Source organism: Melospiza melodia, unplaced genomic scaffold (assembly GCF_035770615.1).
Source record: "Melospiza melodia melodia isolate bMelMel2 unplaced genomic scaffold, bMelMel2.pri scaffold_44, whole genome shotgun sequence".
Lineage (NCBI taxonomy): Eukaryota > Metazoa > Chordata > Aves > Passeriformes > Passerellidae > Melospiza > Melospiza melodia.
Genome location: NW_026948761.1, coordinates 3,396,874 through 3,411,848, shown reverse-complemented (window position 1 = coordinate 3,411,848; position 14,975 = coordinate 3,396,874). Strand labels below are relative to the sequence as shown.

At 49.1% G+C, this 14,975-nt stretch overlaps 1 protein-coding gene across 2 annotated transcripts; it reads left to right on the top strand.

The window, feature by feature from the left end:
• The first annotated feature begins 6,225 nt into the window (after positions 1 to 6,225).
• LOC134434600 (serine/threonine-protein kinase PAK 1-like) lies at positions 6,226 to 10,574 on the top strand. Of its 2 annotated transcripts, none has more exons than XM_063183255.1 (5): positions 6,226 to 6,356; positions 6,574 to 6,673; positions 7,075 to 7,271; positions 8,606 to 8,743; positions 10,122 to 10,574. In XM_063183255.1, exons 1-5 carry the CDS (start codon positions 6,279 to 6,281, stop codon positions 10,212 to 10,214), a joined length of 606 nt encoding a protein of 201 aa, XP_063039325.1. In that variant the 5' UTR covers positions 6,226 to 6,278; the 3' UTR covers positions 10,215 to 10,574. The 2 variants fall into 2 exon arrangements, with proteins under 2 accessions (XP_063039325.1, XP_063039326.1); XM_063183256.1 differs by having other exon boundaries at positions 10,115 to 10,574.
• The last annotated feature ends 4,401 nt before the right edge of the window (positions 10,575 to 14,975 follow it).

Below are 14,975 nucleotides of genomic sequence, written 5' to 3'. Positions count from 1 at the left end.
CCTTGAGAAATGCCACCCCTTCCCTGTCAGCTGCCTGAGAGGCTGCTGGAGCTTCAGTCCCAGATGGCCCCTGATTGTAGGTCCAGGGGCACTTTGGAATCTGTGCCTCCCCTCGGGCAGAGAACGACCCAGGAGAGCAGCAGCACAGTGCTTTGGGAACGTGTGAGCCCAGCAGTCTGTGAGTCTTGGCCCACAAAGGGCGTATGGGAAGTTGAAACCCATCTTCTCCTGCTTTCTGTGCAGGTGCTTCTAGAGAAAGAGCAGGAGCACACTGCCTCATCTGAGCTGCCATGCCAGACTCAGGGAGAGCTGTTCCCAGCCCGAGAGCAGGAAGAGCAGCTCAGGCAGCAGGTGGAAGAGCCACAGGAGAATGGCCAGGTAAGCCTGACTGGCCAGGGCACAGAGGGAAGGGCAGGGAGAGGGGCATAAACCAGAGCTCTTGGGACTGAGGAGGCCAGGAGTCCCACAGGCAATGGAAGCACAGAGCCTTGCAATCTGCAGAGATCAGCCCTGGGACAGGAGGTTTGCAATGGAGGCAGATGTGGGGAGGGAAGGAGAAAGAAGGGGCTGAATAAATGTGATTTTGAGGCTGCAAGAGGAAAAAAGCTGAGCCTGATGGCAGCTCTCAGTCCCTTGCTCTGCTTTTGTGTGTACAGAACATCAAGGCAGAGCCACAAGCAGAGCTGCCCAAAGCTCAGAGTGACAGCATGGCAGTGAAGAGAAAGAACAAGGAAGACATGGGAAGAATTCAAGAGGAGAATCTTCATCAGCAGAAGGGCGATCATCAAAACCAGGTGAATGAAAGAGTGGCAGCCACTCCACTCATGAAATGTCCTCTCTTTTGTTTATTAGAGAACATGAAGGAACAGCTGGATGCAGAGCTTCAGACAGCTCACAGTATGATCAAGGCAAGGCATAAGCAGCTGGAGGAAGAAATGAAAATCATCAGAGAGAAACTTAATCGCTTCCGTCAGTCTCTGCAAAACCAAGTGAGTGAAAGAGGGATGCAGCCACTGCAGTCACCAATCTGGTGGTTTCTGCCCTTCTTGCCTTTCCAGTGCAGAGCAGCAGGGAGTGGGGCCATGCCTCCGAGTGCCATGCTGCTGTAGTGTGTGTATCACAGTCACTCTGAAGGACATTTCCCGGTGTGCTGAATCTCAACATCTGCCCTGGACAGTGAAACTTGTCCTTTGGCCTTTTGGCCAGCAGTCATCCAAATTGATTCCTGCTGGCCTGCTCCTGCTCTCCTTTTTTCTTGAGGTGTTTTTACAGTGGAACTTGGTGACCCAGATGGAGGATTGAAACAAGCTGTTGTATCCCCTGTCAATCTGTTCTTTGCCTTTCCTCACAGTCGATGACTGCTGGCTGACAGGGACAAGCTGTAGTGTCTGACTGCTTTGTTCTGTTTGACTTGAGGTGCAGGTGTTGACATCTCACCGGGCAGCCTGCGAAGACTTGCAGGGAATGTGTGGCAATGAAGAACCCCAAGTTAGGAGTGAGGCACAGGAACAGTGCCCACCAGAAATGCTCCAGGTCCAGCACATCATGGGCCCTGAACCTGCTGCTGCAGCAGCATCACCTCGAGGAAGCCCTTCTGTGAAACCTGGGAACTCAGGCTCGGGCACATCCCGGGAACAGGAGATTGAGGAGGAGTACCTGGAGCTGCTGGGTACGTCTGGGGTGTTTCTTATCTGAGGGACAGTGTATTGTGTGCAGGTGTCAGCAGAGCTGTACCCAATGCTCCTCCTGAGCTCGGTGTCACAGGGCCATTTAGGACTCCCCAGAGGCAGTGCTGTGCTCCGAGGCAGCGAGAGAGCTCTGGGTGTTCCTGCTGCCTCGGAGGGCACCTGGGACTGGCTTGGGTTTGCCTGAGCTTCCCTCTCTGCTAAAGGCTGAAGCAGGGATTGTTCTTGGATCAGCAGAAGGCTGTGACCTAGCAAATGATCTAGGCAAGTCCTGTGTGCTAGTGGCCAAACTGAACAGAATTTTTAGCTTCCTAAATTCTCCTTAGACTCCTGACTAGCAACCAGTCATCACAGCAAAAAAACTTCACAGAAATGGACTGACTTTGGAGTTTGTCTTTTTGGTTGGGGATTTTGTTTTGGGGGGGTGGGGTGGGATTGCTTTTCTGTTGTTCATTTTTGGTGGGGGTTTTTTGTTGTGTTTTTCTCCATCCTGAAGGAGCCCTTCTACCCCACGTTTTACTGATGTCATTTTATGACTGTTACTGTTACCACTACTACATCTGCAGTTTATTTTCATGAGAATGCTATATTTTTATCAATAAGAGAATGCTATCTTTTTGTCAATAAGAACTACTTTGAAAGAACATCAGGTTACAGGACAAATAGAGAGCACAAGGTATTTTCCATGTGCCGCCAAAGAAAAAACAGAGACTTTGATAACAAACTTTATTTAATCTTCTAGTTTTATGCTTCTCAAGATGTGTTCAGGAGACACATCCAAGTGGCGTGATCAGATAAAACTGTACTGCAGGCATTTCTCAGGAGAGAGCCTCCAGCCCAGCCATGGTATATCCCTCAGATCCATGGCACTTTTCCATACCTGATTCCCACTCTTTCCCATGACTGTTAGAATCCTACCCATTGGCCCAGGCCCTGCTCAGATCAGTCTCTAGGAAAACACATCAAGCCCTTTGTGATTCTGCAGCACAATCCAATGAATCTGCTTCTTGCCCGTAACAGCTGCCAGTGCTGTGCTCTCAGATAAGAGACCTGGTGGGGCTGAGACCAGAGCCCAGTGGATTCTGTGTCTGCCATCACCTGTTGGGACAAAAAGGGCACTGATCTGTGCCTCAGTGTGGCTGATCTCAAAGCCCATCCTGTTGTGTCCTGAATGGGGGTAACAGCTTGTCTGGGGCTCAGGCTCACTCTGGCTTCTTCCCATCAGTGCCTGTCAGTGCTCATGCTGGGGCTTTGCCAGCCTTGTTGTGGTCGCTGCCCTGTCCCTGAGGGCTGGAGGGACTGCAGAGGCTGGAGCCTTCCTTAGCTGGGAGAGGGGCATCTTTGAGCTCAGCCTGCTCACAAGCAGGTCAGGGTCCTGATGCTGAAAGCCCCATCAGGATCGGTTACAGCTGGAGCTGCTCTGGTTTACAAATGGGAAGGCATTCCTTTGGCAAACTGCTGAAAGATGGGGAAGATGTCCTCCTCTCCTGGGATTGTATGTCCCTGTGCTTTGTTTCCTGTCAAGAGAACTCTTCAAAAGACTGTACAAATCAGTCTCTGTGCTGGCCACCTGTGCTGCAGGGCTGTCTGCCTGGTTGTGGTTGTTGTTACCCAGCCGACCACAAAGGGCTCAGAGCTCCAGGCGCTGGGGCTGCCTTTTGTATCTCCTGGAAGCTGGGATCTCTACTTTAAAGTCAGCATCTTGCATTTTGTTTCCCTCAGGGAGAATGGTGAACACCACTGAAAATCCCCTGATGAAATACAGGCATCTGAATTATATTGGCAGCGGGTGAGTCCAACAGCAGTTACTCCTGCACAACCATGGGCCAGGTGTTTTTGGGGTGGAATGTCTATCCAGCGTGAAGTCAGGACAGCTGCAAAGATGATCACACACTGGGGATAGATTGTCCCATCTCTCAATGCTGCTCAGAATTTGTGAGTGGGCTCAGAAGGCATTGTCAGAGATGCCTTGCTACCGAGGTCTTGCCTGCATCAAGGAACAGGACCTGGAAGGTCTCCTTGTCTCTCAAGTGTGGGACAGCTCTGTGTTAATTTCTTTAGCATTTTTTGTGTGTCTCAAAATCATACTGGCACACTAATGAAAAGAGAAGAAACTTGCTTGCCTGAAAGAGCAACCTATGCCCTATCAAAGCTGTGAGATAACAGTTCCCAGGAACAATTCTTTCCCCTGGTTTGAAGAGGGAAACACTCTGTGGTCAGGATAGGAACCACACTGTTTAGACAGTGAAACCCAAGAGGAAAGACTAAACTCCCTTTAGAAATTGGGCCCCAGTGCTTCAGGAACAGGCCCAGTGCCCATGCACTTGAGAGGAAAATGCATCATCTCCCTTCTGGCAGAGCCCTCCTGCATCCTGCAGGTTTTGACACTTCCAGCAGAGATCTCCTGTGTGGGCTGGCTTTCACTGCAAGATCTAAACAGCTTCTGCTTTCTCTGCTTCTTTTTATTTTCTAGGACTTTTGGAGATGTTTACAGAGCACTCGACAGTGCCACAGGAGGAGAGGTAAATGTCAACAGCCCCTGCAGGCTCTGCTGCACTCGAGGGCTTTCCCCTCTGGTGTGAGCTGTGGCTGGAGCTTTGGGCAGAGCTGTGCTGAAAAGGCACAAGAAGCACAGACTGGTGCCAGCCCACAGAACACATATGGGACTTTGTCCTCCTCAGCTGCCGGAAGGAAGGCACGGAGGGCAGCGGTTCCTTTCAGAGAAGGACGCGCTCACTCGCTCTCCATTGCTAAAACAAAGGTGGTGCCTTCGAGCACCTCACTGCTCTTTGGGGCTACAGCTTCAGAGTCCTGAATTCTCATTTCTGGCTGCCAGCAAATCCATCTGAAAGTTACTGGTAGTTCCTTAGCCACCTGCAGTGCTGCACTTGGGAACTGCACATAGGGAGAGATCTGCAAGGCGTCCTTGAAAGCCCTAAGCCCTGCCCATATCACAAGATGTATCCACAGAGTATTAAGGCATGGATTCCTTCTTCTGAGTCCCAAACAAAGCAGCAGAGAGTGTGGTCAGAGGTTTGTGGGTGATAACTGAGACATCGCTGTTACCAAGTGGTCAAGGCAAAATGTCAGTGGCCCCACGTGTCCTGTAACTGGCTCCCAAGGGAGCAGAGAAATGGGCTGTTGGAATGTCAGTTCCTGATTACTGCAGTGCCTAATCACAAGGCAGTTTGGCACAGCTCAGCTGTGTCATTGCAAAATCACTCGCTCCCACGTGCCTTGTGGTCTCGTGCCACCAAGCCCTCAAGTTACTGATTTTCAATGTCATTTTAGGTGGCAATGAAAAAAATAAATCTTCAAGGAGTGAGGAGGAAGGAGCTAACCTTTAATGAAATAATGATCATGAAGAGGTATAGGAGTCCCAATGTTGTGAATTATTTAGACAGGTGAGAGGTCATGGTCTTATCCCATCGATGTGTGTTTACATAAAGCAAACATGAGAGGTTAAAAACCCACTTTCGTCAGCGTCAGCAAGTAAAGCTGTTAATTTTTTTTTATTCATATTTCTCTACTCCTCTCCAATGGATGAGAAGAGAGTGCATCTTGTCTGCATGAGTCTTCCCTGGCACATCTAATTTGATAATTACTCCAAAATTATTCAAAACCTGGATCAGCTGTATCTTCCTAACTCAATGGCCTCAAAGTTCACTGCCTCGACATTTATTTGGGATTGATTTTTTAAAGTTTCTAAAGTGCAGATGAACCATCCTAAAGTGGATTTCCCTTGGATTGTTGCCCCTCTTTGCCATTGCTATGCATGCCAGGAAGACTAGGTGCTTATTTCCAGAAACACCATGCCTGGCATGTTTTATATCTGGGCTCTTTCTAAACTGCACTTTTCATTTGCTGCCCATCTAAGACATCTCCTTTTTCACAGATGTGTCTTTCTCTATGAGACAGCACAGATTGCAAATAATGCACAGCCAAGAGGGAGTGTCTATTCCTTTGATTCTGTCCTTGTCACAAAGGCATCTGGAAATAAGAAACCTGGAAGCAAAAAATCAACGTAGCCATGCATGTTCATCTCTACCCCCTTGTTTCCTTCTTTCAGCTACCTTCTAGGCGAGGAACTCTTGCTGGTTATAGAGTACATGGATGGAGGTGTCCTGAGCGACATCGTCAGCCAGACCTGCCTGTTGGAAGATGAAATGGCAGCCATCAGTCGGGAGGTCAGCAATCCCAGCTGTGTTTCCAAGGGCTTGGGCAGGATTGTCTGGGAAACAGGGGCTCAGAACAGGAGAGGTTTCCTATGCCGAGTTTTGTTTCTGTGTTGCTGGTATGCTATGGGCAAGTAAAAGCATCTCAAGTGAAAGGCCTGCCAGTGCCCCTGCACTCCCTGTACTCAGTGCCAGTACTCTTATCTCCTGATGTTGTATTCTCGCTCTGTCTCTTGTATTTGTAGTTGCTGTTCTCCACCTTGCCTCTCTAAATGTTTGCCTGGAGTCTGTCTTCACTGCATTCCTTGCCTGTAAAAGCAAAGGTGCTGGTGGCAGGATTTGAAACAAACAGCAAAGAAAGAAGAGAGAGACTCGTTTCTCTCAGTGCTCAGCTAAAAAGGATAGGAGTGCAGCCAGAATGCTCTTTGTTTCTGAGCACATGCGCTGCAGCAGGAGTCATCCTGGCTGGTTGGCAGGGGACAGCCTACAACAGCAGGTGCTGTTGCTCTTTCAAAAGCTGACGTGCCTTTCCTCAGAAAGGTCCTGCTCTGCAAGTGTTGGAGCAGCAAGCTCTTCCTCTCAGTGGCCATGACTGTTCTGCCATTACTCCCCATTCCCCTGGAGAGGGAATCTTTTAGATTCTTTGTTTCCTTCCTTGTGTGATGAAATCACATCACTCATTTTTGCCCTTCTGTTTCTGTTTTCTCGCTCAGTGCCTGCAAGGACTGGATTTTCTTCATGCAAACGATGTGATCCATCGAGACGTGAAGAGTGACAACATCCTTCTCAGAACCGACGGTTCTGTCAAACTGGGTCAGTATATTCTTGGTGAGGTGCAGCGTTCCAGGGATGTGGGTGTGGGGCTGCTTGGCGTGACTGCCAGCTCCCCAAACATGGCGCTGGTGGCAGTGCAGGGACCCCTGCTGCGAGCTGAGGGCACAGTTGCAACGTGCACAGAGGTAGAAGGAGCCACAAGCAGTCAAGAGTGGCCTTGCTCTGTGTGGGTCCCTTCCAGAGGGAGGGAGTTACAAGTCTAAAGTTTCCAAAGAACAAAAGCCACTGCTAGAGGCAATGTAAAACATGGGGGGATTTTTAAAGTCGCCAATGCCAGGAGATTCCACAGAGCAATTTCAAACTTCTACTGGGGAATTCTTTTGCTTGCTTTCCTAATTGCACAGAATTCAGATAAAACCAGTATTTTGTTTTCTCCTCAGCTGATTTTGGCCTCGCTACTCAGCTCACCCCTGAGCAGAGCAGACGGTGCTCGGTAACCGGGACTCCTTGGTGGATGGCGCCTGAAGTGGTGACAGGTCAACCATATGGCCCCAAAGTGGACATATGGTCTTTTGGAATTGTGGGAATTGAAATGATAGAACAAGAACCTCCTTACTTGGGCGAAAGTTCTGGCACGGTAAGGAGCAAATACTCACTGATCCCACTGTCTTTCTCACCTGTCCCATGTCCTGTGTGCCACTGGACAAAATCCCATTGCCATCTGCTGGAACTACTTCCACCAAAGTCCCCTCCTACAAATGTCCCTGCAACACATCAGCATCTGCTGTACTTTTGGTTGCATCAGTGGGGGAACTCAAGCCTTACCACATGCAAACAAACTCCAAACAAACTCCATTCTCACTCAACACTTTCCTTTGGGTTAAGTGGTTCCAGTTCTTTTGTCTGTGTAGATGGCCTTAATAACAGGGGAAAAGCATCTTAAAAGTGTTGTTATCTTTCCAGAAATGAAGGAAGGAAACCCAAACCCAACAAAGTTTCTAAAACCGTGGTCTTTAGAGCGGAACCTAACCCTGTGTGCAGTTTCTTCTCACTGGAAAACATGGGCATGAGGATGTAATGCACAGAGTCTCTTCTGCTTCTTGTACAGTGCTGCTGAAACACTCAGTGACCATGTTTCTCTCCTAGCCCAAGCAACATTCTGCATGTCACCAAGCCAGAGCCTGGTGATGTGGAGAGCCTGCCAAAACCTCCTGTTTCTTTCCTGGCACTTTCTGGCATGGGCCTACCATTAATGCATTGACTTGAGCAGCCAAATGACTAGAGGGTGTCCATAGGGATGGAACTTCTCCTTCTTCTGACCTAGACAATTTTTCTTTGGCTGCAGAAATGGGAAGCTGAAATTTTCAGACTGCTGAGAGACAGAGCTGCAAGTGGCTCCTGTGTGCCCAAGCAGGCATTTTCATCCCAATACATTTGTGCAGGCATCTTAACGTGTCTGTGTTGAAGAGGAGATTTTCAATGTTTGTTTCCCTACCTGGGTATTAACTGATGGATTTCCTTTCTTTTCTTCCAATTCCCATTGTTTTCAAGAACAGCACAAAAAGCTTGATGAGTTTTGTTCTAGGGCACGTGCGCTTAAAGGACCAACAAGCACTGCAGAGATGCCTTTCATGTACTAACCCTTGAAATTAGTTAGTATAGCAAAGTCGCTCTTCCAAAAACCATCTCAAGCTGGCATGAATCCTCAGAGAAGCAAATGTTTTTTTGCTGATGTAGTTCCCACTAACTAGGTCAGGCGATGAAATCAGCTGCCAAGGCAAGATCTGCAGGATGGTGGAAAAGCTGTGGCTGCATCGGGGTTTGGGTTTATGGTTGGTAAAGGAAAGTCATCTCTGGGTCTGTGCCAGGGCAGAAACTGCCACTGAAGAACAGAGGTTAAACAAAGGGATCTGGGAGAGCCTTAGAGATGTGAAAGCAGGAGGTGGAGCCTGGTGTCTCCTTTCTCTCCAGGCTACATACCTGATAGCCACAGTAGGGACTCCACAGCTGCGGCAGCCCAAGCTCCTCTCGGCTTTGCTGCGTGACTTCCTGAGCTGCTGCCTGCAGGCAGACGAGGAGCAGCGCTGGTCTGCCAAGGAGCTCCTGCAGGTAAAATGTGAAGGGGCTGCCGGTGAAACAGGCTCTGAGGGATGGGCTCCTCCTCCACTCAAGCCCAAGGCAACAGATGAGCCCCCTTCCTCCTCACCTCCACTCTTGGTGCTCTTCAAATGAAAATGGTGAGGAATCCTAGACTGGGCTGGGCTGGCAGGGCCCTGTAAATGTCCTCTGGTGCAAGTGTCCTGCAATGAGCAGGAACATCTTTAAAGAGATCAGGTTGCTCAGAGCCCGTTGCCACCGGAGCCGGAATGGTTGCAGGGATGGGGCACCTACAAGCTCTTGGGGCAAGCTGTGCCAGTGTGGCACCATGCTCTGAGTACACAAGTTCTTCCTTAGACCTACTCTGATTAGATGCCCTTAGTGTTTAAAAAGATTTGTCCATATCCTATTGTAACTGGCCTTGTTAAAAAAGATGTCCCGCACTTTCTTCAAAGCCACTGTGAAGTCTTGGAAAGTGGCAATAAAGTCTCCCTGGGGCCTGTCCTTCACAAAACTGAATAACTCCAGCTCCCTCTGCATTTCCTGTGAGGAGAGGTGCTCTGTCCTCTGACTGTGTCTGTTGCCCTCTTTTGTGATTTGGTGGAGTATTCAGTTTTATCTAATGGCAAAAAAATTGAAGTAGAGCAATACAGGGTACAGAGACATGAAATGGTGGTGGAGGAACCCAAGGAAGCCAGTCCCAGCCTAGGGGTCAGAGATTTGGCTGTGGGCAGGAGGGGCTGTGGGGGGCTCACTGTGAGCTTCTGAGGGGCCCTGGTTGGTGCCCCCCAGCCCACCCTCAGAGGTTTCTGCCATGCAAACAGGGACAGCTGGGAGGGACTTGTCCCAGCCCCATCTGCTGCCTGGCACGCTCAAGCAGACGGGAACTGTGCCAGGGTTACTGCCAGGTTGTGTGGCAGAGAGGGAACTGCAGGGCCCAGTGCCAATGGGCTGGCCCTGCTGGGAAGGAAGGTGCCATCCAGCACACGAGGGGCAGGGCATGGAAAGGCAGACACTGCTTTCTGTCCCTGTGGGAATCAGCACAGTGCCTGTCTTTCAAAGGCAGGGACCTATGTGAGTCATTGGAGTTTCCTGAAAGGAAGAAAACCCCGGGACAGAAAGCACCATTTCTAGAGCGCTGGCAGGGCAAAAATCCCAGCATGATGAAGACATCACAATAAACAGATGAGTGGGATTCTGGGCCAGGTTTGCCTGTGATGGCAAGGTCTTGCACATTGGGCGTGACTGGGGAGCAGATGGTCCCATTGCTCCTCTTTCTGGGTCTTTCCAGGAACTTGATGTATCCTGATTGAGTCCCTGAAGCAATGAGCTTGGAAAGTAATGGTTCACTGTTCTTTGTTTTTTTTTGTTTTTTTTTTCCAGTGGACAGCATCCATTTGTAACTTCAGCCAAGCCACCATTCATCCTGGCACAAGTCATCAACTCAGTGAAGAAGACGAATAACCCTAACCCTAAACACTAAACCTAAAACCTTACCCTAACCTTAAATGCTAACCCAAACCCTAACCCTATCCCTATCTCTATCCCTTACCCTTTTCCTTACCCTTTCCTTAACCCCAACCATAAGCCTAAGCCAAAGCCTAAACCTAAACCCAAACCTGAACCTAAGTCTAAGCCTAAACCTAAGCCTAAGCCTAAAACCTAAGTCTAAGCCTAAGCCTAAACCTAAGCCTAACCCTAGGAGACGAGAACGTAGCAATCATGTCAAGATGTTATCTCTGTTACCAATTTAGAGTAGGATTGTAGAGTAGGGTTGCTAAAGAGATTTGTAGCATAGAATTATAGATTAGAGTTGTAATTAATAAAGTTTCTGAAACATCAACTCACTTGGAAGATTCTCCTCCTTCTGACCCCTTCAGAAAATTCCACATTTTTTTCTGAATTACCAGTTGTTTTTTATTGGTACTAAGTCACACATATGGCTTTTTTTGTATGGTTTCATAAGTGAGAAGGGCTCTTCTTCATTCATCCTCTCCAGACCACACTGCCTTTGGAATATGACCCACTGGCTGGTTATGGCACAGCTGTGGTATTTCTAGTTGAGGCAGAAAGGGCAATGGCATTTGAAGGCAAAACCAAAGGAAGAATGAGGCAGCCCAAACATCTTGTGCAGATGCAGGCCTTCAGCTGTGACTGGAGAGCAATGGGGTTCCTGCCACTTGGATTTGTATCCCTAAATGCAATAATCTCTTTGGCTGGAGGAGAGCCTTGCTCAAGTGAGAAAGCAGAAAGATCAGAGAGTGTGCTCGGGAAGGTCTCCTGTGGCGCAGAGCTGTCAGTGCCTGTGAGGTGAGAGTGGGCCCGGCCTTGCCCGGGCTGGAGCCCCAGCAGAGCCCCGGCAGAGGCCGGAGCAGCCTGAGCCCCGGCAGAGGCAGGCTGGAAGGAGGCCCTTGGAGCTGCAAGAGGCAGCAGCCGGGCCCTGGGTGCCTCTTGCTGGGAGCAGGCGAATCCTCCGCTCTCAGAGCCCAGGTGGCAGCTGGCTGCTGCCGAGGGGAAGCGCAGCCGTGCTGGGCACAGCCCGGCCTGGAGGCCATGGCCGTCTGGAGTGTGCCCAGGAGCAGAGAAAGGCCAAGGGCAGCCACGGGCCGCTGGGCTGCCTGAGGATTCCTCCTCTTCTGCCGGCTGCCCTGCAACTCCTGGCAAAGGCCAGCAGTGTGTGCAGCACTCTGGGCACCGGGGCAGGGAGCCGGGCTGCTGGGCAGGCTGGAGCACAGGGCAGCTCCTTCAGGCCCGGCACTTGTGCCAGAGAAGCGAGGCCAGCGTGAGGCAGGGACAGCTTGGCAGGGCCCATCTGCAGGAGCCAGCGCCTCACGCAGCTCTGGGAGGAAGCGCGTGCAACCCTGCAGTTCTGCACTGAGCCAGAGCAAAGGTGTGAGATGCAGAGTGTTTGGCAGAAATATTCAGGCCCACCAGGCCAGCCTGCTTTGTGCTCTGTGGTGCACAGCAGGCGCTGTGCAATGCAGCTCTGAGCTGCTGGGAGAGAGGCAGTCGGGGATGTGCCTGAGGTGAGTCAAGGGCTTAGCTGAAAATGTAATGAGGAAAATTGAAATGTGCAGATGGGTCGAGGGCCCAGCTGGGAATACAATTGGGATAGTAGAAGATTGCATATTTTAGTTAAGATTTTAAAATGAGGTAAGAAGCTAAGTTAGTAATACAGCTAGCAGCAATCATGTGCCTTACTTAAAGAGTACCAAATATATTAGGAACATAAAGCTAGGAGTGACAGGGATAGAGGAAGCAATTGTGAAGAAGCTGAGACCATAGAAAGACCTTGCCTTAAGAATAATTGGACAGTTAGGAGAGGCTTGGACCATGAGCAGCAGGTGAAAAGGTCTTGCCAGCTGGCCATGGGAGGAGAGTTCACCATGAGGAAGACTGCTTTCTTCCTCCCATACAACCACTCCCTCATTTCAAAATCCCACCAATCCACTTAAGGGAATACAATTGTGCAGCTGTAATAGATATTCAGCTGATAAAAATGCGAAGCAGGCAGGTAATAATTATGTATTATGGGTCCTTAGAAACCTAATGTAAAACCTTTTCTGTAGAAATAGAGAGCAGGAGTCTGCAACTCCTTGCACATGTCTCTGGAAACTAGTTCACATGTGACCACGGCTGCAATAAATACCCTTCTTTTCTACTATAATTAGTTGAAGAGTCATCTGTCCGTGCTTCAAGGGTTATGCTGGAGTAGTGAACTGATTAGGATGGGAGCAGAAGAGTTTCAGCAGGCAATTTTTGGAAGAGATGGAAGGCTCTTGTGACTGAAGGGAAAGCCATTTGGAATGGAGAAATGATCCCCAAGTCCATCCAATTGTATCTTTGTGTCTGAATTTAAATCAGAATGATTATAGATAGCTTAATGCAATTTGTCTACAAATTTATCAAAGTCTTCATTCTTTCTTTGACAAATCTGTGTAAAAGACATAGTGTGTAACTTATCTGGAAGTGCAAGAAATGCATTACATGCTAGTTGTTGGCTCATCTGTAAGACTTGATCAATGCTCCTAGCCTGGGCAGTAGCCCCGAGCCCTTTGCCAAGTAACTGTTGTGCTGTTAAACCATACAGAGGATCACCCTGCATCACTCTAGCTCTTGCAGCTTCTTGAGCACACTTTTCCTCTCAGCTTTTCTGAAACATCACCTGCTGATGGGGTGGCATTCTAAGTCTTATTAGGGTATGCACATCAGCTGGAATTAATGCGTTAGATAGAAAAATATACTGCAGAAGTGACTGTGCAAGTTGGCATTTTCAACCAAATTGTGAAAATGCAGCTCTCATCTTTTCTAAAATCTTCCAATCGAAAGGTTCTCAAACTCTACTTGCAGCATTAGTTACTACAAGAAAAGCTTCTACATCATTGGAGAGAAAAGTCCCTTCTACAATAGCTTCTCCAATAACTTTTTTCTACTTTTGTTTCTCTTTGGTGGAGATAAAGCTTGGCCTGCAATTCCTCACAAAGGATTAGGAGGACCATGCTATTTTGGGAAATTGACACTGTTTGCCCCTAGCATTCAACAGATGCTTGACATCAGGCACAAATTCCAACGTCCAAAATGTAGTGAGCATCTCTTAGGCTCAGACTGCAAGGATAATGTAGAATTGTGGAATTAGCCTTCAGTTATCCTGGCATCACTTTTTACACCAGGATTAGCTTCATCACAGGCCCTTACATCATTCAAACGATTGGCTTGTTGGACAGGAAAACAAATTAACATTACATCTGCAATTTAGAATGAGCTTACCACTGATGTAGGTAGCATACACCACGCTGTGTTACAGGATAAGACTGCTATAAATTTTTTGTTGCTAGCACAAGGAGATGAGCGTGAAGATTTTGAAGGGATGTGTTGCATGAATCTCTCTGACCACTCTGGATCTATTGACAAGAAATTGTCATTGCTTAAGGAGAATATGAAAAAGCTCAGAGTGGTTGAGAATTCTTTTGATGAGTGGCTTAAATCCTGGGGAATAACAGGCTGGCTCAAGGATTTAGTACCCTTTGGCATAATGATACTTTGTCTTCTTTTTTCAATTCTGCTTGTAGTGCCTTGCTGTGCAGAAAATAATTGAGCGTGCTTTTAAATCAGTCTGGCTTGTGCAAAAACAAAACCAGGGAACTGTTGAGACTTTTTTGCAGATTGAGGAGTTCTTGCTAGACAAGGGCCATATTCAGCCGATGCACAATCCAACCTGCTTGTACTAATGGACAATGGACACATTCACAAACAATGGATAATGGACATATTCAGAAATGGGGTTGGTATATCCTTGAGAAAAATACAAGAAGAGTCATCAGGACTCGGCAAGTTTGACAGCAAGCTTGGGAAAAAGGAAAAAATTGAACCATGAGTGGGCCAGAAGACGACAGCAAGACGCATGAAAAATTAGGTGATCCAATCAGCATTCTAATTTAGATGTGTAAACAGCTAGGATTAACCAATCATGTATTAGCTAGAGACACGTGGACAGTAGAGATTTATTATAAATATAGTGTGTGATATCCCTGAACCTCCGCACCCCGCACAAGGGCAGCTGGAGAGGCCCAGCCTGGGCAGCAGCAGAAAGGAATTTCCCTGGCAGGGCAGGGCTGTGGTGCAGCACGTCTCCAGCAGGAGCCTGGAGCAGCCCAAGGCTCTGTGTGGGCAGGCAGAGGCAGGCAGGAGGCAGAGCTGTCAGCAAAGGAAGGGCCCAGCCAGGTGGGGCAGCCGGGGGATGCCGACAGCCTGCAGGGACAGAGGCGCAGGGCAGGGACACCGTGGGACAGCCTGGGCTGCACAGGGCACAGGGATGGGCAGCAGCTGCAAGACAGCCCTGCCAGAGCCAACTTGGGCAGCACTTCGGCCATGGCTGCTGGACCTGGGCCTGAGGCCACGATGGGACAAGTGACCCTTGCAGGCCTGGGGCCTCATTGCCTCCTCGTCCCTGCTCAGACGCCTGGCAGGGGCTGCCCCATGTTCCTGTCCCTGGCATTGCACATGCCCACATGCCAGTGCCCATCCCAGGAAAAGCCCTGAGCAAGCAGGGCAGGACAGGATCTGCCTGGCCAGGGGCTGGGGCTCAGGCCTTGGCCCTTTGAATTCCTGAAACACAGCCAGGTGTGCTCAGCACAGAGATATCTTTGCCTTGCTTGTCCCCAGCTGTCATCACTGCCTCCAGTGTTCTGCTCTCCCTGGAACCTGGGGACACTTTTTCAGTCCTGTCCCTCACAGGGATCTATTG

What these genes read in the sequence shown, in the direction of transcription:
- LOC134434600 (XM_063183255.1), top strand. Translation starts at nt 6,279, where the DNA reads ATGCTCTTTGTTTCTGAGCACATGCGCTGCAGCAGGAGTCATCCTGGC. An exon ending in GGGACAGCCTACAACAGCAG is followed by an intron (nt 6,357 to 6,573) that starts GTGCTGTTGCTC and finishes TTTCTCGCTCAG; the next exon opens with TGCCTGCAAGGACTGGATTT. An exon ending in CTGCCAAGGAGCTCCTGCAG is followed by an intron (nt 8,744 to 10,121) that starts GTAAAATGTGAA and finishes TCCAGTGGACAG; the next exon opens with CATCCATTTGTAACTTCAGC.